This window comes from Cynocephalus volans, chromosome 8 (assembly GCF_027409185.1).
Source record: "Cynocephalus volans isolate mCynVol1 chromosome 8, mCynVol1.pri, whole genome shotgun sequence".
Taxonomy (NCBI): Eukaryota; Metazoa; Chordata; class Mammalia; order Dermoptera; family Cynocephalidae; genus Cynocephalus; species Cynocephalus volans.
The window spans coordinates 87,777,192-87,800,489 of record NC_084467.1 but is presented as its reverse complement, the minus strand read 5'-3'; the positions used below and the strand labels follow the sequence as shown (position 1 = coordinate 87,800,489).

The following is a 23,298-nucleotide window of genomic DNA, read 5'->3' as shown; positions in this document are numbered from 1 at the left end:
CATTTTTCAAAGCAAAGGAGAGCAAATTGAGACAGTCAGAGCATTTTGCTTATGGGAAACAATATGAAAAGGTGTTTTTTTCAGAGAGAATTTAAGATTATTTTAATGTCTTTCCTTCCCCACTCCTCTTAGATTGACCTACTGGGTGATACAATAGGAAAAGTGGATTTAAGGAGGGATTTTTGAAATAGGCATGAAGAAACATTGTGAGAAGAGACACTATTCCTGGCACAGTGTTGAAGAAGCTGATGGGTAAAAGGCCTGCCTGCTTATGTGGAAAAACAGGACAGCCTATGGATCATTAGAAAACTAGGAAGCTAGAATGTGGGACTGTCTCCTTCCAATGGGAAGATACAGAAAAAGAATTCAGCCAATCTTCTTAACACTAATGGGACTTTTAGCTAAGGTAAAAAAATTTATGGAAAGATATTATATCCTTTAGTACGTTTAAAGTATATTACCTCAACAAACCAGAAAGCATAACTATTAATACACAGAAGTTGTACTTTTTAGAAAATATAGTATATATATACAAGCATACAGCCTGGATTTGATTTCTGGCTCCTCCATGTACTAGCTCTGTGCCTTTGGACAAAATCTTTAACTTCTCTGTGCCTCAATAACCTCATCTGTAAAATGGGGATATTAAAAGTATGTGATAAGATATGATCATAAGATATGAGCATTAAATGAGCTAATATATGAGGGTACTTCAAAAAATTCATGGAAGGATTCATATTGTTTTTAACCGTATTTTTTCACAAACTTTTTGAAGTACCCTCATATTTAGAGGTTCCTGGAGCAGTGTTTGACACACAGTGCTCTAGAAGTATTTAATAAAATTAAATAAATAAACACATAATTTGTTAATCACAAAGAAAGCATCATATTAATCCTGACAATGCTTCCATGGGACTGAAATGTTTTAGAGATTCCCATCTGGAGTTGTCTGAGACATTTAACTAGCCATGCAAAAAAGTCCTTATTTCCTCGTTTTTGATCAGAGGTGACATTAACCCTCCATCTTATTCATAAGAGTTAGTTTTAAATGCGCTTTCAAAATTGAAAACTCCCAAAGCATAAAATTTTGTTGCCAATAAAGACATCTAAAAGAATTTGAAACAGGCTCAGAAGGTAATTTAGAATGAAGAGTTCCAAAACTATTTGGCAGCATTATGAAATAAATGCATGACTTCCTGATGTGACTCCTTTGAAGATAAACACTCTTTTTTGATGTCCAAGTTCAGGTGCATTTGTTGGAGAAAAACAACATTGCTCATCCAACTTTATGTTGTGTTTCTCTTTGTGTGTAAGAAGAATGAGTGACTTCATCATCATTACTTTTTAAATTTCATACGCAGTTCTTTTGGAAAAAAATAACTAGGCAATAAGCAAGGGTCTTCAGAATCACATATTTCTGTTGGATGGAATCTGGTCATCAGCAACAAAAACTCTGATAACCTCTGTGAGTCAATTCTCCATTATATCTACAAGCTGTTATTGAGCAAATATTAGTTACATTTTAAATTTATTATGCTGACCGAAAGAGAAATACTGCATGTTCTCACTTATATGTGGGAGATAATAAAAAAAACTAAATAAATATACAAACAAATCAACAGGGCTGGGGGGGAAGAAGACACAACAATCACAATAATTCCTTGAACTTGTTAAGACAAGTGAACAGATATGATGTTGATGGGGAGGGGAGGAGGGGAGAGGGAGAGGGAAAAGGAGGAATTGGTAAAGGGACATAAAAATCAACTACATTGTATATTGATAAATTAAAATAAAAAAATAATAATAAAAAAATAAATTTTTTATGCTGAACATTTTGGTTAGTATTTTACAGGCTCTATTTCACTTAATAGTCATAATAACAGATATATAATACTTTTCATTTTACAAAAGAGGAAATGGAAGTTTAGGGGAAATTAACTCATCCAAGTTCTCACAACTAATAAATGGCAGAGTCAAGATTTGAACCCAGTCCCCTAGGCAATTCAAGGTCAGCCTACACACTCTTAGCCAATCTACCCTGCCATTTCCTTGAGTAGGGCTAGTTACTCAGACTAGTCACAACTTCCCTCACTGTCCTCTCCATCATGAAGGACTGTGGCCTGGGGGCAGCCCCAGGACAGCAAGCAATGAGTGGGACCTCCCATTAGAAGGAAGCACATTTTTAGCTCCCTAGGTGCTGGTGCTGTAACTACCCACCTCTCTCCATGAATAGCCCACAGAGAAGAGCACGTTATGTGTGGTGGACAGTGAGGGCTGAACCCAGCAATGCCTCCCCACCCCTGCTGATTGCCAGTTTGGGCTGGTTTCATCTCGGGGTTAGGAAACAGGTAATGGAAACTGTGGGTAGAGGCAGAATGTCTGAACTGTTTTGGCAACACTAGGCTTATGAAAGGTTGCTTAGGAATAGCAATGTTTTGTTACGCAGAAGTAATGTGATGCCTCTCTCATGTCAGTGTAGGTAGGAAGGTAATTTTATAATGCTATAGGCACGATCCTATTTTAAGATAGGAATATCTTTTCTTTATAAGATATTCATCAAGAGTAAGTTATTATACTTTTTACCAAATTTCATAAAAATCTATAAGCATCACTGAAAAATAATATGGCAATAATTTAGTTTTGATATGGTGCAGTGAGTTGTATATCTAGCTTTATTATTAGTGTTCCAAAAGTTATCATAGTCAGCTAATTCCTTTCCAAATTATCAAGGAAAAAAATAGATGTGAAATGCCATCTGCTTCCCAAAATTCCTCCAGAAATTTTAATGTAAATAAGTAGAGTATGTTATAATATAGAGGAGCACCTCTATAAATAGCTGTTGTAACCTGACACATCGACATTTAGTAATGTAGCCATCATGAATAACTTATATCATTGTTTACCTCTTCAGTGTTCAATTACCTAGACTTTTTGTTCAATGAACAATTGCCTAGATTTTTAGCTGACTTAGCCTATTTTTGTGGTTGACATCCACAAATTCCAATTCTGTAAAAGGCTACCTCTTAATTATTTTGAAAACTAATTGATTCACCTGTGCAACTATGAAATTATTGTGACCGTATGCGATCCAGTGATACTACCACAATCACATATTTGATAAAAGTAAGCACAATACTTGAGTGTACTTTAGAGATATTATTGTTTAACAGTTAGCTAAAAAGGCTAATCCTATCAAGAAGGCAGGATTGATCCTGAGTTATTTAATTATTAATTTATCCAAAATCTTACCTGCACCTCCATGCTTATTGAAGCATTATTTGCGATAGCCAAGATATGGAATCAATCTAAGTGTCCATCAACAGATGAATGGATAAAGAAAATGTGGCATGTATACACAATGGAATACTATTCAGCCATGAAAAAGGATAAAATCATGTCATTTGCCGCAACATGGATGGAGGATATTATGTTAAGTGAAATAAATCAGGCAGAAAAAGAAAAATACCGCATGTTCTCATATGTGGGAGCTAAAAATGAATTCATAGAAGTAGAGGGTAGAATTGTGGTTACTAGAGCTAGAAAGGGGGCGGGGATAGGGAGAGGTTGGTTAACAGAAACAGAATTACAATTAGACATAAGGAATAAGTTCTAGTATTTGATAGTAGTGCTAGGTGTCTATAATTAACAAAAATTTATTGTATATTTTTAAATAGCTAGAAAAGAGAAGTTCAAATATTCTCATCATAAAGAAGTGATAAATATTTGTGGTAATACACATGCTAATCAGCCTGATTTGATCATCACACAGTGTATATATGTATTGAAATATTACTCTGTACCCCATAAATATATACAACTATTATGTGTCAATTAAAAAAAATAAAAAAAATAGAGTAATAATAAATACATTATCAGTCATCCAAAAAAATTTATACAATACTCAGGTACTTATGTACAAATGCTACATTCAAGGTGACATTAGGAATTGTACAGTATTTAAAAATTATTCAGAAGTAGATACTTACCCCAAGGAGCTTACCTTCTCATATAAAAAGAAAATTATTTGTGCAAGTAACTTTAAGAAATAAAGAAATAATAAGAAATAAGAAAATCACTTGTGCAAGTTACTTGAAGAAATAAAGTGACATATGTCATTACTAAGATATGTCATTACTAAGGCACAACTAAGGTATATGAGGGCTGAGGGGAGACAGGAAGAGTTTTCTTCTAGCTGATGTGGTTAGGGGAGGCTTTGGAGTAGCATTTGAGTAGAGTATGTTGGGTATGTTTGTAGTTGCTGGGGGCTGGGGAGTGGGAGGAAGGGGCATTTGAGTCAAGGGCTCCATATGAGCAAAGGCCTGGAAATATAACATTGGGACATTATTTGGAACAGCGAATCTGGAATCTAAGTTACTATATAAGGGTGTAGCAGGAAATAAAATAACAGCATGAAGTCAGATTCTCAACAGGGAATATTGAATGGCACATGGATATCAGGGGTATGGACATCAGGGGGTGTGGTTGACATGGACCTCAGGGGGCATGGCTGAGGCTCTTGGCCTGGGAGTCCGACGGGCTTCTGGTCCTTCCAGGTTCTATAGGTGCTCCTTAATGGTGTTAGACCTTTACTGGTTAATATCAGAACTTTGTCTCTGATCTGTGGGTTTTTTGTTTTTTCTTTCAGTTCTGTGTTGGATTATTTGCTATTCCCAACACTCAAATTCTGCACTGGAACTAATTTGTTGTCCTTTGGTTACTTCTAAAATGGGGGAACTTCCTGTGGGAGCCAGCATTTGAGCCCTATGGTTGAGCTAAATTGCTGCTTTGCTACTGATTTTCTGGGGAAGGTTTTTTGTGCAGGTCAGGTTGTAATTGTTGGCCTTGTAAGCACTTTCAGGTCTTGTGAGGTCTGGAACACTTAGGTTGTGTGGATATTCTGGTATGGGCCCGAGTCTTTTCAGGAAACTGCACCCCCTGCAGTTCTGTATTCCTGACCAGTCTCCACTGAGTGGGCCTGTACTGATTGTAGGGCAGATCAGCTGTGGGCATGTGTTATTTCAAATAATCAAATTATGAGGAGCAAGAAGATAGAACAATCACTATGTCATAATATTGCAAGCTGTAAGAGATTTAGTGATCATAGGGTCCAAGTATTTCATTTTACATGCAAGAGTTTGGAACCTTGAGAGGTTAAGTGACTTGCTTAATAAGGTATTTAGTAGCAGTCAAGACTAGTAAGCAGATCTTAATTTCCAGTCCTCGGCTCTTCTTACTTCTCTTCAGTATCTCCACAAAAGAAAGGAAAAGCGTGGTTTTGGGCATTTAGGTGAGTATAAAAATAAAGAAAAACAGAAACCATCCTACTAGTATACTAGAAACTACCTGACCGGAAAGAGGGGCTAGGTGGTTTTCCTAAATCAATTAAAAACATTGAAAGAGGCAAGTTAGAGTAGTGATGAGAGAATTCAATTAGTCAAATGCATTCAGTTTCATTCTGCTAGAACCTGAGTGTCTTATAACTTTATGACTAGCTTTGCTGATATTTTTATTTTTATTTTTACATTTTATTGCTTGGAGTCTGAAAAGAACAATAGTAGAAGCTGCTAATTTGGATTTAAATACTACCAAGAATGCAGAGTTGGCTGGTGACATGCAAATAATGACAAGCTTGAAAAAAAGGAATGTGCTAACACAATATTCCTAGAAAAAAATCCTGGGAATAGTTAGAAATTTTTCAATGAAAGTAGATTTAAAAAATTCTTGAAAAAGAAGTAAACATTTCAAGAGGGGAAATAGATCAGGAGGCATGGGCAATTTACAAATGGAACATGTATATGCAATTAATAATAATCTCAGGTAAGAAGAGTGAGCGACTATAAACAAAACCGAGCCAAGTAGTTTAATGTCACCAAGGGCTTTCCAAGGAGCTCACGCAACCAAGCATGAAGATTAAGAGGGTGGCACCTATTTGTAACAGTGCAAATAATGTAAAAATCCAGGGTGATATGATGGTATAAAGCACATGAAAAACACTTCAGGGCATGAAAAACACACACGCGTGTGTGTCTGTGTTATGCTGAGAGCAAAAAGGCAATAAAACTACTTCTGAGATTCATAGTGTAATATTAAAAGGACAGAGATAAAACAGAACTATTCTACTCCTACGAGTATTTTGTTTCCATATTTTTGATTAAGGAGAATAATCTTGATCCTGGAAAGGGTTTAATGAATACGCTTAAAGGGAAATTGGAGCCCAAGGGGAAATACAGCACTGAAGAGAGAGCTGCTCTAGTCTTCATTTCAGGCAGTATGAAAATTTAGACACGTGACAGAAAAATATTGTTAAGTAATCTTCTTGGAATCTTGGATTAAGTGAAAAGAGATCAGAAGACTGAAGTTCCAAGTGCCCCAATTTTTTGAAGAAGGAAAAAGGTGAATTATGAGTATTTAAAGACTGGTGAATTTATTGGTTAATCCCTAGCAAAATTGTAGAATGAATTGCTTTTAGACAAGGAATGTCTAGGAGGTAACATTTGATTATTAAAAACATTAGAGTGCAGCCTTGTAACGCCAAGGTCAAGGGTTCAGATCCCCATACCTGCCTGCTGCCAAAAACAACAACAAAAATAAAAACAAAGTTTGTAAAACTCTCTTTATTTCTTGTTGCTTAATTATTTCAAGATCTGCAAATGATGAAGATTATGATTGTTGTAGTAATAGCTAACATTTATTAAGAACCTTTCATGTGTTAGGAACTACTCAAAGCACGTAAATGTATCAATTTATTTAATCTTCCTCAAATCTCTGTGAGGTAGAGACCATGTTTATTTTCATTATGTAAGTGAAGAAACTGAGGAATGAAGATATCTAGATGATGGGAATGCAGTGTGTCTTATTTTTAGCATGGTTTTTGACAAATTTTATTACTTAAGTCTTTTGGAAATTTGTGGAAATGAGAACAGAAAGAAATATTTATTTAAAGGTGACTGTCCTAACGTTTTTTTTTTAAACCAGTGCCCTGTAAGAACATAAATAGAAAACTAAAACTAAGTCCAACAAACAAATAGACATAAACATGTTTATGTTTAAGGAACTTTCTGAATCAGAATTTCAAGGATGAAATGGGGGAGAGCTGGAAGTTTTACGTTAAAAACTGCTTCTGCTGTCTTTGATCATCAGCCAGATTTGGAAACTAATCCAATAAAAGATGACCAAGATTTCAAAACCTTGACTGATAGGGATGATGGATGTAAACGAATGATTAATTTTATTAGTAAGTATAAACTATGAAACTTTCTAGGATATACTAATTGCAGAATATTTGGAAAATCCAGACAACCTTGAAGAAAAATAGAAAGAACTACTGTCAACAATTTGGTGCATTTTATTTGAATGTTTTTTCAATACACCCAAACCACAGGTATACATGCTTATACAAACACACATGCACGAACTACACAAGGAGACTCTTAAACAGTTTTGTGTTCTACCTTTTTCACTTAATATTATGTTATGAGCATTTCCCATGTAATTAAATTTTATCAAAAATAGAAATATTAAATTTTATTCAAAATTTCATAATTTGCTTAATCATTCTCCCCTTTTCTGTCTTTTAGTTGTTTTGGATCTTTTGCTGGCATAAGTAATTGTGTGATGGAGTTAGTTGTATGTACATTTTGGACCATTTTTCTCTGATTATTTCCTTAGGATAGGTTCTTAGAAGTTAGTTACCAAGACAAGGGGTATGGATATATTAAAAATTCTTCATACAGATTGCTAAAACACTTTAATGAAAAGTTGTTTTAACTTAACATTTCCACATACAGAGTCCATCACTTCACCCTTACTAATTATGAATATTACAATTACGAAATAGTAATTTGAGTAGGACAACATAGTATATCATTGATGTCCTATGACATTTAATGAGATTTCTGAAATTACTGTGGGCAAATATTATTCTTAATTTTTTTGGCTATTTTTTATTAATGTTTTCTTTTAAAATTGCCTGTTTGTGAAGTCAACCCATTTTTCTGTGAAGCTTATTAATCATTTACTTATCAATTTGTAAGAGCTCTTTGAATTAGAGATAGTAACCTTTTGTTTGCAATATTGGATGTAAATACTTTTTGTATTTGCCTTTAATTTATGGTGTCTTAAGCAGTTCTGAAAGTGTTTTTTCTATTGCTTTCATGTTTTTAATATTTTTTATTATCTGAGGTCCAGTAATTATTCATCCATGTTTTCTTCCAGTTTTCTAAAGATTTTTAAAAAATGTAACTCTTTAATCCAGGTAAATTTATTTTTATTTATAGTGATACATTCCCCCCCACCCCCCAATTTTTAACTAATTATCTGAATTTTTATCAAAGGAGTCTCTCCTATTGAGTTAGGACGTAACTTTTATCATTTACTAATTTTTAAAATGTATATTAGAACCTGGTTCCAGGTTATTTGTATAGTTCCTCTAATTATTGATCTTGGTACCAATACTACATAGTTTAGATTATGCACCAATGAAGTAAACTAATATTTAATCAGGAAAGTTTTCCTTCATTGCTCTTATCAAAAATGCCTTGATTAATAGCAGTAATTTATTTTTCCAGGTGGGCTTTGGAATCATTTTATTAAATTCCAATAGAAACAAAATTGAAAACCCAACTAATTCCTTATCTTTCCTCACTCCCCACCAAATAAAAAACAACTGACCAACCAACCAGCCGATAAACAAACAGAAAAGTACACATCTTGATGAAATTAAAATAGTTGCTTTTAGTAGCATGATCACTATCCAGAAATAATCAGAGATTGATACTGTTATAGAGTAGTCCCCCCTCATCTGCAGTTTCCTTTCTGCAGCTTGTTACAAGTGGTTACAGTATTTTGAAAGAGAGAGAGACCACATTCTCATAACTCATATTGCAGTATATTATTATAATAGTTCTATTTTATTATTATGTATTGTTTAACTCTTACTGTGCCTAATATATAAATTAAACTTTATCATAGATATGTATGTTTAGGAAAAACCATAGTATACGTAGGGTTTGGTACTATCCATGATCAAGCATTCTCTGGGGGTCTCAGAACATATCCCCAGTGAATAAGGGGGAATTACTATACATAATATGTGGTTAGTTGCATGATATATCATAGTTTATATAAAACTGGGATTCTTTTTTTACATATTTAGTAATACAACATTTCTTTTAATATAAACACAATGATGTATCGTGTTATTAAACAGTCTTCTGAGTTTTTTTTAACAGTGCATCTATTCTGTTATGCGCACACACACATACACAATTTATTCAGCTAATCTCTACTTTTAGACATTGAGTTTGCTTCCACTTTTGTACTATAAGAAATGACTGTTATGTTATGACCATCTTAGGATGTCCATCTTTGTGTGCATCTCACATTTTTTTTAGTATAAGTTCTTTGTGATGAAATTCTAGGTCAAAGGATAAAACAGTCTTTGAATTTTCTTATACTAGTTGCCAAATTGTCCCGTTTTAGCAATTTTATGCTTTCACTAGCAGCGAATAAGAATGCCTCCTTAGAGATTTTGATTGAAATTGCATTACATTTAAGATAAATTTGGAAGTATGTGATAGCTTTTATGTATTCAAACTACATCCCAGGAATGGTTTGCCTCTCCAGTCACATAAATTATGCCACTTAGTAAAGTTTAATTATATAAATCCTGCACATTTCCTTAGTAGGTATTAAGAGTATAAAAATTTCTTCATATAAATCCATCATATTTCCTTTTACTAGGATTATTTTTAGGTTTTAATATTTTTTTATTTTGTAGCTATTAGGAATGGGGTATTTTCACATAATATTTTCTCATTTTCAGAAAGCTATTGATTTCTATATATTCATTGTGTATCTGATTACTATACTGAACTTTCAAATTAAGTCTTACTCCTAACTTTAGAGACACTGAAGCTGAGCACTAGAAAGTTCAACTTTCTCAAGTTATAGGATTGGTCCAGTGCTAGAACTTGTGTTGAATCTAATTTTCTATAACTCCAAGGTGATACTTTTTACTGCTTCCAAAACATGTCAGTAGAAATACAATTCCCTAATGTTATAGCACCGAGGGGCTCTGGACTGGTCAGAGTTCTGCTCGACTGTCAGCACCAACTTTTAAAAGTGATACTGACTTCTATAGATTGAATGTGTCCTCCAAAAGTTCATATGTTGGAAACTTGGTCCTCATTGTAACTGTGTTAAGAGGGTGGAAAATATGATTATGGTATTTGAAAGGAGGGGCCTTTAAGAGGGGATTGGATCATGAGGACTATGAGGAGTAATGAGCTGTCATGGGTGGACTGGTGACTTTATAAGGAGAGCACATGAGAGAGTGTTTGCCTTTCTCACCAAGGGTACTCTGTAGTGAGTCCCCACCAAGAAGGCCCTCACCAGATGTGTCCCCCTGGGCCATGGACTTCCCAGCCTCCAAAACTGTAAGATGTAAATCTTGTTTTCTTATAAATTATTCAGTTTCAGGAATTCTATTATAAGCAACAGAAAGTGAACTAATACACTGACATTTAGAGAGTATCTAAAATGAGCCTGTAATATGAGGAATAATCAAAATCCAGAAAATGAGTCTGTATAGCTTCAGTGGCAAGAGTAATGATGATTGGGTGGAAGTTAAAGGCAACCAAATTCTGGTTGAGCTATTCTCAAAAGGGATAGGGTGTCTTGGGGAGTATTGATCCACATGATGTGGGAAGTGTTTAAGAAGCAGCTGGGCGAGCTGCTTGAGCATAGTGTAAAGTGGATGAAAATGTGGACAAAAAAAATCTCTAAATTTTCTCCTGATCCTATGGTTATTTCTGCATCTAGCTTTGAAATATCCTAATTCTTAAGTTAAATTAACAATGGGAACTGTATGTGTCTATCACTGCTACTTATGGAGTGAATTTAAAAGTGTGAATTTTCTTTTTTTTTCTTTTTAAACTCTTTTATTTTATTTTATTTTTATTATTTATTATAATAAAAGTGCAAATTTTCTAAACCTCATTTTATTCAGTAATTTTAGTGACTTCTTTCCTTACCCTACAACAAATTCTGACAAATCTCTAAGTAGAATCTAGTTTGTGTTCTACTCCTTTATTCCTTTGTCCATCCTTTCTTGTTTGTTCCAATGAATAGTGACAAAACAAAACAAAAGAAGGATGAACAGCAAACACACAGCAAGCCCCTGAATAATCAAATGACGGATGGTAAACTTGGCCAGGTCTTCAGTGAAAAAAAAATCTGTTAGTGAGCAAGACAGTCATTAGCTTTCCTCCCTTCTCAGCTTAATTGTATTTGTTCATCCATTCATTCACTCACTTAGGATAGCTTTTTGGTGCTCCAGTGCTGAGCTCATTGTTGGGGGAACTGTGAAACATGCAAAGATGCCTTTGCCTTAAAAAGTCCTGGCTGGAGGGAAGAGACTGCAATGAAAATGGAATGTGGAGGAAGTAACTACGTTTTGGAACATTGAATGCTCCAAAAAATGACTTTAATTCGCCCCAGCACTCTACAGTAACAAATGCTTCTGAAATGATACCACATTCTTTTCTACTTCTGGTGGTCTGGGAAGGTGGGAGGAGACTGCAGGGGTGGAGGACCATTTTGGGCTAGAAAATGTGGTTAAGCGAACAGGGATGAGGGTTGTGGATTTGATATTTATAAGAATTTATTGTGATATTGTGGTCAGGGAATTTGACAAGCAGAAGAATGGATTCGAGTTCCACCATTCAACTAATCCTTTAAATTTTCTTGGCCTTAGTTTTTCCACCTATAAAACAGGAATGGTAACAACTGATTTGAAAATATTCATAGGACTGTTTGTACAAATGAGATGATGGACGTGAAAGTTTTTATGTTTTTTTAAGCCTACATCCTATATAAGAGTGGGTGTTGTTATTATTGTCAGTAATCTCAGAATTCTTTTGCTTAAGAGATGTCCCTTATATTCTCGATTTGTTAGCATAGATTGATTAGGAATAGCTGTGGTAGCTCATTTTGCTATGTCACATTATCCTGTGTCAATCACTGATACAGTTACATACTGAAAACTTGGTACTTAAGACAGAAGCAAGTTTTTTTTTGAAACATAATTGATTATACATATTCGTGAGGTACAGAGTTGAATATAAATACCTGTGTGCAATGTGTGATGATCAAATCAGGATAATTAGCATATTCATCATTACAAAACATAATCATTCTTTGTGTACTTTAATCAGTTTCTTGCCAACTTCCCTTCCCTCCCTCTCTCACACCTCGAGTAACTACAGTTCTGAGCTTTCCTTCTGAAAGTTTAATGTATTATTGTGATTGCTCTTCCTTCCTTCCTTCCATCCTTCCTTCCTTCCTTCCTTCCTTCCTTCCTTCCTTCCTTCCTTCCTTCCTTCCTTCCTTCCTTCCTTCCTTCCTTCCTTCCTTCCTTCCTTCCCTCCTTTCATTTATTTTTTAGTTCCCCCTTATGAGTGAGAACATGTAGTTATTTCTCTTTCTGTGTCTGGCTTACTTCACTTAATATAATTTTCTCCAAGCTCATCCATGCTGCAGCAAATGGCATAATTTCATTCTTTTTATGGCTGGGTAGTATTCCATTATGTATATATACCACATTTTCCTTATCCAGTCATCTATTGATGGACATTTAGGTTGGTTCCATGTCTTGGCTATTGTAAATAGAGCTGCAATGAACGTGGGAGTGCAGGTCTCCCTTCAACATGATGATTTCCATACCTTTGGGTATATAACAGTAGTGAGATTGCTGGACAGTATATTAGTTAAATTTGTAGTTGTTTGAGGAACCTCCATAATGTCTTCTATAATGGCTGTACTAATTTTGAGTCCCACCAACAGAGTAGGAGAGTTCCCCTTTCTCTGCATCTTCACCAGCATTTTTTATTCTCTGTCTTTTTGGTAATAGCCAGTCCAACTGGGGTGAGATGATACCTCACTGTGGTTTTGATTTGCATTTCCATGATGATTAGTCATACTGAGCATTTTTTCATGTACCTGTTGGCCACTTGTATGTCTTCCTTTGAGAAATGTCTATTCAGCTCCTTTACCCATTTTTAAATCAGATTATTTGGTTTTTTTCCTGTCAAATTGTTTGAGTTCCTTGTATATTCTGGGTATCAATCCCTTGTTGAATGAAGTCAAATTGTCCTTGTTTGCAGATGACATGTTCCTACGTATAGAAAAACCTAAAAACTCTACCAAAAACCTCTTAGACCTCAAAAAACTCATTCTGCCTGCCTACCATTCTCCATAAAATTTTTCTCAGTAGCCATCACATTCCTTCTATTAGACCTAAAAATTGCCCTCCTACTACCTCTCCCATGAGCCACCCAAACAAACAGCCTCAAACTAATACTCATCATAACGCTTGTCCTAATCCTCGTCCTAGCACTGGACCTAGCCTACGAATGAGCCTAAAAAGGCCTAGAGTGACCTGAATATAGTAGTTAGTTTAATCAAAGCAATTGGTTTCAACCCATTAAATTACGACATTTCATAACTACTAAAATGCCTTCAGTTTACATCAACATTATCCTAGCATATACCACATCCTTCGTAGGACTACTAATATATCGATCCCACCTTATATCCTCACTCCTATGCCTAGAAAGCTTGATGCTATCCCTATTCATCCTAGGCACTCTCCTATTCCTAAATATACACTTAAGCCTATCCTACACCCTCCCCATTATCCTTCTAGTCTTCACAGCCTGCGAGGCTGTGGCTTTAGCACTTCTAATAATCGTCTCTAACACCTGTGGCCTAGACTCCATACAAAACCTCAATCTTCTACAATGCTAAAACTCATGATTCCTACAATTAAACTTATTCTCACTATGTGATATTCTAACAACAATATAATCTGAATTAACTTAGACCTGAGAAATGAATTCAGTGAAGTTGCAGGATACAAAATCAATACACAAAAATCAGTAGTGTTTTTATACACCAACAATGAGCTAGCAGAAAAAGAAATCAATAAAGAAAGCCTATTCACAATAGCTACCAAAAAAAATAAAATACCTGGGAATAAATTTAGCTAAGGAGGTGAAAGATCTCTGCAATGAAAACTTCAAAATACTGCTGAAAGAAATTAAAGAGGACACAAAAAAGATGGAAAGATGTTCCATGTTCATGGATTGGAAGACGCAATGTTGTGAAAATGACCGTACCATCCAAGGAGATCTACAGATTCAGTGCAATCCCCATCAAAATACCCATGACATTCTTCACAGAAATAGAAAAAACAATCCTAACATTCATAAGGAACAACAAAAGACCTCCAATACCCAATGTGATCCTGAGCAAAAAACATAAAGCTGGAGATATTACACTTACTTTACTTCAAATTATACTACAAAGTGCTAGTAGCCAAAACAGCATGGTACTGGCATAAAAACAGACACATGGACAAATGGAACAGAATAGAGAACCCAGAAATCAATCCATGTACTTACAGCCAACTGATTTTTCACCAAGGTGCCAAGAACATGCATTAGGGAAAGGACAGCCTCTTTAATAAATTGTGCTATGAAAATTGGATATCCACATGTAGAAGTATGAAACTAGAACTGTACCTCTCACCGTGTACTAAAATCAACTCAAAATGACTTAAACATTAGACCTGAGTCTATAAAACTTCTGGAAGAAAACATAGGGGAAACACTTCAAGATGTAGGACTGGGGAAAAACTTTGTGGATAAGACCTCAAAAGCACAGGCAACAAAATAAAACTAAACAAATGGTATTATATCAAACTTAAAAGCTTCTGCACAACAGAGGAAAGAATCAACAGAGTGAAGACAACCTACAGTAGCCAGTTTTGATTTCCATTCAGACTTTCAGAGGATAACTTAGTTCTATGTCTTATGTGGCTTGACTGAATCTTCTCAGTCCCTAGAGTTTTACGTAAAAACTGTAAGTACAGATCTCACTCAAACTACTTCAGTGATGTTTTAGGAAAGTATGTATCCCACAGGGTTCTGGGTGAGGGAACTTGTTAAGGCAGTGAATTTTCACATAATCAATTCCCAAAATGACATCACTGCATTTAAATAAATTAAAGTATTCTTATTTTACTTTAAGAGAGGCTAGGTTGTTTGAGACTGAGGAGGAAGAAGTGGAAGTCCTGTTTCAGTTTTAGCAACTGCAATGTGCTGCTGTTATTTGAACTCTAGTTAGACTGAAGAAGCTTCAGTTCTTGTTTTAGTTAACAGTTTTCTAAAGAAGCAGCTTTTCCTTTTGACCTCGAGTAATGTTGAGAAAGTTCATGGGGATCCTTGTCAGTAGAGGACTTAGCAAGGTAGCATTATCATTCTGTAGCATATTGGAAAAATCTTCCTGTTATCAAAAAGCAGTTTCCTTAATGAACTATTCGCAATTATTACACCTCATAACATGGTTTATGGGTGGGCTATTATGTTTGGCAGAGAAATGTGGCATACCACATTTGTTTAAAGAAAACTTTCCCTCTCTGGAAGAAACATGTAATCTTGGTACAGCACTGTGGAAAGCTGTGTGGAGGCTTTATTGTTTGAATATTCTGGCACAGGGCTTATTTATTTAGGAGATTGCTACATCTTCATGTACCATCTTTGGGCGAATGTCTTTGGATGCTCATGATGAGTTAGAAGTTATTCCTGCTTTAACTATGTGTTAACCATGAGGTATGTTGGTTAACAATGGTGCATGATTCATTTTTTCAGCCATTAGCACTTTAAGAAGTCCATAGAGTTCTAACTAATACAATGATCTAAACTCACATTCAAGTGCACCTTTGGTCAAGATCCAGGCTAGCTTGCTCTTGTTTTCACTCTCTCATTGGTGCAGATAGAATAAATAGGGCAAAATATATATGGCTGCCCTGGAATACAGAAACAGGGCTGGCTTCTTGGGCATGTGACCTGTGAACTCATGCAGGTCATCATGCTCAGAAGGGCCCAGCACTTGGTTTAATACTCTTATGTCACCGTCTTGCTATTTTGAAAGCTTTCTGAACAAGGATCTCTACATTTTCATTTTATACTGGGCCCCACGAATTAGGCAGCAAGTCCTGCTTTGGGGTCATTCTCATCTTATTGACTATTTGAAGATTTTAGATTCTGACAGAAAGAGACTGAGATGAGGTAGAGTGCCCAGTGACAGGGAACCCATGCTAAAGAAACAACTAGAACCCATCTGTGTTATGTGATTGCCTTAATATTGGTCTTTGTACTTGGGAAATTTCTGTCTTATGCAAAGAATTTCCTGCCTCCTAAATTCCTATATTTACAAGTCAAGAAAATATTCTTTGGGAGTGGAAAGAAACAGGGAGTGGATATGGGGAAATATGAGAGCTCCTTATTTTTATTTTTTGCGTTATGAGCAGCTTTGGCCGGCAAATCTGGCTCTGTTGCTCAAATTCCAGTGTCAAGACTTTATGTGGCTCCTTTCCAAATGGAAGCAATCCTAGGCAGGTGCTTGTGCTTGTGATTATACTGTTGTCTAACTTTGGTCAGAGCCCACCTCCTTCACATCGGTGCTCAAACATCATCTTCTCTGTGAAGCCCACCCTCATCACTCCACTAAAATTTGCAACCTACCTCCATCCCTACTCTTGACACTCCCAACTCCCCTTACTTCAGTTCTTTTCATTTAAAGGCATAAGGCTTGTCACACTGTTGGTGCCCAGCAACCATAACTGAGTGAAGGCATGTGAGAATGAGTTGATAAACACACATTCATAATGCTTAAAGGTAATCCTTGATGAGAATAAAAATGCCAACTCTCTTCTTACCTCTCTTCTCCTTGGCTGGGTCTGTTCTCTGCAAATTGGTTCTAGTTCCCAGAATTCTCCTGAGCTCACCCCTCCAACAGCGCTGATTTTGTGAGTCTATGATCTCTGGACAGTGGAAGATGGAGGAGTTTTCAGTTTGAGCCTACTGTGTTAGTAATACTACTCGTATTTCTCAACATCAGTGCAGGAATGGAGATAAGGAAACGTGTTCCTTGTGCAGAAGGATGTCAAGAGTGCATGGAATGTTGCTTATCCTAAGGGGATCTTTCCGTCTCTGAGGGGCATCCACCTGGGCCTTTTCGCTGTTCTTCAACGTGGGCTATGCTCCTTCTGGAGAGGAACCCTGTAGGGATAGCTGTCAGCGATACATTTAGTCCTTCATTTCACTCTTCTCAAGAATGCCGGAGACATTGGTATTGTGAGTTCCAGTAAGGTTAAAAGTGAATTTCAAGTTACTAGTCTATTTCAATAGCTCTCCTTTTTTGTACAAAAAGTCAACTATTTGTTAAAATATGTATTGTCTTGAAAAGAGCCTGAAGAGACTTTTAAAAGAGGAAACGTAGTATTTAATCAATTTGAAGCAGCCCTATTTTTGAATTATAGTTGGAAACTGAAGTCTTTGGTTAAGGGCTACTTTGAACATTAATTTAGTAAGGGGAGAGTTGATATTGTAGATGAGTAGAGTAATAAAAGAGGAACATGAAAATAAGTGACTGCGTCAAATAGAATCTGTGTGAGTATTTGGTACACCCAAACTGAAGTACCTTTTTTTGGATAATTGTTTCTGTGTACTTTCATAATTTTGCCTTTATTCTCTTTAAATCATTGAGAAGACTTCTGACTAATCTAAAATTCAGTTTACTGATATGAGAAATTAATGGCACCATCACAGTAATTTAGTTTTCAATTTGAGAGCCTAAGTGCCACATTCCATCTACTTAATATGTTTAATTTTTTTTTTTTTTTTTTATATATACAGAGGAAAAGAAGGCTGGCAACTGGTTCTGTCAAGTTACAGGCATATACATCTACTTTTTCAATTCCCTGCAGTGGAAAGAATGACTCTTTAGATACTTGAAACCAGGTGGAATGAACAGAACAGTGAATATTATTTTATTTCACAGGCAGGAATTGGAGAAACAAATTTTATTATAAAAATTAAATCGATCTTAGAGTGTAAAAGTTTTTTCTTTTCTTCCATAGTGAAGTCTGTGAATTGTTGTGTTGGGGTACGTTGGGCAACTGCCTTTTGATTTTGTTCTTGAAATGTATAAAAAATTATTTCGGGGTAGAGAAATAGGAGGAAAAAGTTAAAATGAGAAGATTCTCTCTGAGTTTTAGTTGAGAGAGTCTGAAGATTTTAAGTACTTCCAAAAATGAAATAATCTTGGGCCGAGCCCGTGGCGCACTCAGGAGAGTGCGGCGCTGGGAGCGCAGCGACGCTCCCACCGCGGGTTCGGATCCTATATAGGAATGGCCGGTGCGCTCACTGGCTGAGTACCGGTCACGAAAAAGACAAAAAATAAAAATAAAAATACTTAAAAAAAAAAAATGAAATAATCTTTGCACACTCTCTGGATACTATGTGTTTTCACTTTCCCAGGGAAAGGAGAATAGCTTCAGTGGCTTCCTGGGTAAGGCAAGGGTGAAGAAAGCTGGCATTTCCCAGGGTGTCCAAGAGAGAGGAGAGTGGATGTGTTGTTTCCATGGACACACCACTGTTCCATTTTTTCTCTAGGTGGTGACAAATGTGACTGCATTTAGCCTGGTGAGGTATAGGCTAGTGGAAGTTTGTTCCCATAAGCTTTTTCTATTTTTTTTCCCTACAACATTTATACAAGTATATTACTTTCAAGCTAGAATTACTTTGTGATCCTACTTTAGAGATTTGCTTAAATATTTCTCATGGGATATGTTTAGGCTCATGGAATAATACAAAAAGTAGCTTTTTAAAAAATCATCAAAAAAAGCACACATTTGTATATTCAGGAATCTACTTACTCTCTTGTCTGCTTTTAAGGCATTATGACTTATTCTATCTCTGTTTGCATTTGGAACCCTCAGTGAAAATGTCTAGTTTTCCAGAATAACTGTATGCAGCTGTATCTTTGGAACATGTGTTGCTTCAGTGAGAATAAGGTGCACTTGAGATAATAAGGGGTTCAGCAAGGGTGTGCCCCAAATTAAAAAGGAAAATGCAGAACAAAGATGTACTTGTGTTTTTCTTTTAGTTAATTAGGAGATAGAAGCATTAGAAAAAGTGGAGCCCACACAACTCACACAGTCTAGTAAAGTAACCTTTAGACAACAGCTGTAATGTGAAAAGCCCATGCCAAAAACAACAGAGCAGAGCCCAGTTCCTGTCCCTTAAAGCAGGACAGCTGAACAGTGGCTGAGTTTAACAACAAAAAAGAACAAAACAAAACAAACAACAATCTAGACTAAGATTTTCTGAAGAAAGGAAAATGTAATAATTAGTAGGTAGACATTTAAAAAAGCATTGTCTTATAGAAAAGTGCCAACCTTATCAATAGACTTCTGGTTTTTTACTATTGGCTAAGAAAGCATTTCAACTTATTAAAACCTTTCTGGGTGGATCTGAAATGTTGTATTCATTTAACAAAAGTCCTAAATTTTGACTAGCATTATTAGTTATGCTATGAGAATTTGAAGAGAAAAAAAAAAAAAAAAAAGAGTTTTACCCACTCTGATTTAGCATCAATTTTCAAATAGTACTCATTTCTTCCTGACAGCTAATTTCAGTGGCATAAAATGCTGAGAAATTGGGATGGTGATTTCCAAAGATTTTTTTTCTTAAAAAGAATTATATCAAAAGTTATAGCTAATGATAAATGACTGTGCCACAGATTTCCAGGTTACTGCCAAATACAGAGTTTTATAAAATTAGAAAAAAAGTTGGATCTTTTAAGAGGAGTAATTCATTTCTTGCTTTGACTCTTTCCCAGAACAAACATAAAAAATGCACTATTTTCCTTCCTGGTATTAAGAAAATATTTTCCAAATCCATTGCACACACTGCATTCCTTTATCAGGATCTTACTCTGTGACTGCTGGAAACCGATATCTTAGAATTAATCTGATACGTGCTTTTACCTACTTTTCTCTTGTTTAATGCTTAGCTGAAATATACCAACATTCATTTTAATTCTGTTAGGCTTTCTGGAACATACTACCACACTGTGAATGAAAAGTTTCAAGTTGTTTCTTTTTCTCTCTCCCTTATAAAATATTCAAACTTTTGATGCACTCATTGCTTAAAAAAGTTTCCAAGTTAGGGATTTGTTTTTTGATCTAATTCTGTGTATACCAATTTAAAGAAAAACTGCATTTTTAAAGTACATGGAAGGTGAATGATAGTTAACCAAACTGCCTTAAAAGCTTTTGATTGCTTTGGAAAATGTAGGCATGATCTTTTTGAAAATCAAGAACATTTGCCCTGAACTCAGGTTCTGAGCGCGAGTGTTACAAAGGGTCAGAAGGGTTAAGAGGGAAGCAGAGACATAGCCATAAAGGCTGATAGTTCTGTTCTTCCACTTACGGGGGCTCAACCACAGGGGCAGCTAGCAACGGGTCTGCTGTTCGTCTAAGCAACCACCTCAATGAGTTACAAGTGTATGAAGACTTACTGTGATGGCCTGGAGTCTCCCTTTCACCAGCTCAGCTTCTTCCATTCTAGAAGTCAAGGACAGGCAGACGGTGAAGGAAGTCCAAAGCTACCATAAATCAAGGAGCCTCCTTGGGGAGAGGAGCGGGAGTGACAGAAGAGAAGCAGGCAGAAATCCACTCCGCAGCAGTGGAGAAATGGAGAAATTCCCGACTTGTCAGGAGCGTCTCTGAGCAGATGCACAGATCAGGCCAGACAGACACATGTAATGAGGGAGTGCTGGGGAGGCAGACGCTGAGGCTGCTGGCACGAGCTGACTGACAAGTTTGAACGGCAGCAGCACAAGCCCTTTTCCTTCAGGAGCTGCCAGCTCTTTGTCGTAATGTGCACAGTTAGCAAGGCACATTTTCTTATTAACTGTTCTTTATCCAATTCATTATTTTCCAGGAGTGGCACAGGGAGCCAACGTGCTGAGGGTTTAATCAGCCTCTGCTCTGGCAACACACAGCCGTCCCTGCATGTGTGGGTCTGTGTGTGTGTGTATGACGTTAGTTTATCTCCACTCTTGCTCTGGAGCTTACAGAGAGGGAGCCTCACCTTGACTGGGTCAGAGGTGCCAAGTCACTTGTTTGCCTTTCTTCCTCTGACTGGCTTTAGATAATAATAGAAAATTCTATAGTTACTTTAGGACTTCACATAGTGGTAAATTTACATCAGGTTGTCCCTTCCCTTCCCCAAGCTCTGCGCTAGCCCCGACCCCGGCAGTTTATTGCAAACTTTGGAATCTTTAGGTCATGGAGAAATCAAAGGTGCTAATGTGACTATATTAAGAAGTTGGCCCACCAGGAGTATTCAGTGTGGTTTAAATGTCACGTACCACCCTCTGTTATTGCTTGACTTGGATTTCTATGGAATGCAGTTCTTTTCTTGGACCTCGTTCAGAAATGACACTCTTGGCTTTCGGGAAGGTGCCCGTTTTGACCTCACCAGTTACGCAAGAGAAAGGAGCGAGCCTTTGCAAATGTGATGAGAAGTTCTGTAACCGCCGGCAGCCAGCACTATGTGGCTATTCCCTTGTTCTTTAGAAAAAGCAGTCAAGCCCGGTGAAACTCTTAGGTCAAAGAAGAAACTGGGAAGCTTTACAGTTGACTTTGTCTGTTTTCTCTCCCCTACCAGTTCTTTAATTAAATTTTGATGTAGTAAACTCTAATTACCATCTGCCTTATTATTATGTGTTTGGAGGCTATTAAGCACCTTCATATCAACGTTCAGCTGGAGAGGTTAAAAGGACAACCCAAACATTGAACGTATGGTTTAATTACCTTTGCATTTTTGATATTAGTAATAATAGCTAATATTTTTTGAATACTCTTTGTAGACAAATGTGTTAATCATATTTATCTTACAAGGTGCTGAGAGATAAGTGCTATTATCCCTATTTTAAAAATGAGGAAACAGGCTCAGAGAGATAATTTGCCACACAGATAATAAAGTAGCAAAGCCAGGGTTGAAACCTCAGCTGACAGCTGTAACAGCCATTCATCAAGGTCTGCCCAAGGACACAGGGCAAGGAGGGCACAGGCTGCAGGTTAAATCAGTCTGTCTTTAGGAGAGAGACTTGGACCCCAACCTCCTCCTCTGGCTAGCACCTAGAACACTTATGGGGAGGTGTAAAACCCTCAGGCAGACCCTGTGGGAATCTCCTCTGCAGAAACTTACTGGCCCTAGTGAAATAATATTTCCCCATATTGTCATTCGGAGCTCTGCAGCCATAGAACCTGCATCCAAGTCAGTCACCAGTTTCAAGAGTCTGAAATCATACTTGAGAGTAGTTTGTTCTTGCTCATACATCCTCAAAAGAGATATGTAGGGAAACTAGAGAATAGGAGAATTGATTAGGTGTGGGCCAAGTTTGATTATTATTGGATGTACATTTAAGCTAAAAAAAAAATCAAACCTTCAAAACTTTTGATTCTGTTTATCTGCAGATCCTGGCTGAAATTAAAGACAAGAAAGAGGTAGTGATAAATATCTCAGTCAGAATTGTATATTTGCTGCCCAGAACACATGGGCAGTCATCCAATTATTAGGCTGGATCTTTTCCTAAAAACAATTTACCTCTAAAATCTCATTTCTGATAGTGTAGGGGAGGACTAGACAAAATAAGAGCATTGGGGAATTTAGTAGGGAGTGAAGTTATAACAATTGGTTGGAACCATTGTGTGCTTATTCATTTATTTAGTTGAATTGAGCCATTAAAGTAGCCTTGATGAGAGGGAAGCTTTTGAACAAGGCCTTGAAAGAGAGGTAGGAGTCAGGCATGAGGACAGAGATTGGAAGAACATATTAGGAAAAGCCTGTGCAAAGGCCCCATAGTGGGCCATACTGGGCAGTAACAAGGTAGTGTGGTTAAAGAGGGGGGATTGAGGGAAGAGTAACAGGAGATGTGGTTGGAATGTAGGAGGTACCAATCCATGCAAGTTCTTGTGGGCCAGTACAAGGACTTTAGCTTTTATTCTGTGTGAGGTGAGAAGCCACTGAGATGTTCTGAGCAGAGGAGTGTTTTGTAAGGATGGAAACAGGGAGACTTGATAGGATGCTACTGCAGAAATCCAGGTGAGACATGATGCTGGCTTGGGCCGAGGTGGTAGCAACGAGAGTGGTGGGAATTGTCTGAACTGTGGGTATATTTTAATCCTGTTGGTTGTACCAAAAGGATTTCCTAAGACTGAATATGGGGTTTGAGAGAAAGGGAAGTTTCATGATAACTCCAAGACTCCTGGTCTGAGCAAGTAGAAGTTGCCGTCAATTGAGATAGAAAAGTTGGAGAGATAATTTTTTGAGGGAGAGGATGGATACCAAGAGCTCAGTTTTGGACAATCAGTTAGTTATC

At 36.6% G+C, this 23,298-nt stretch overlaps 1 protein-coding gene across 1 annotated transcript in view; it reads right to left on the bottom strand.

Annotated features, from left to right (window-relative positions):
• Positions 1-20,961, bottom strand: part of PALMD (palmdelphin) — a 51,184-nt gene extending 30,223 nt beyond the window's left edge. Inside the window, exon 1 of the mRNA XM_063106357.1 lies at positions 20,428-20,961. Within this exon, the coding sequence (XP_062962427.1) occupies positions 20,428-20,472 (45 nt within the window). The 5' untranslated portion in view covers positions 20,473-20,961. The remainder of the gene's footprint in view (positions 1-20,427) is intronic.
• Positions 20,962-23,298: the final 2,337 nt, after the last annotated feature.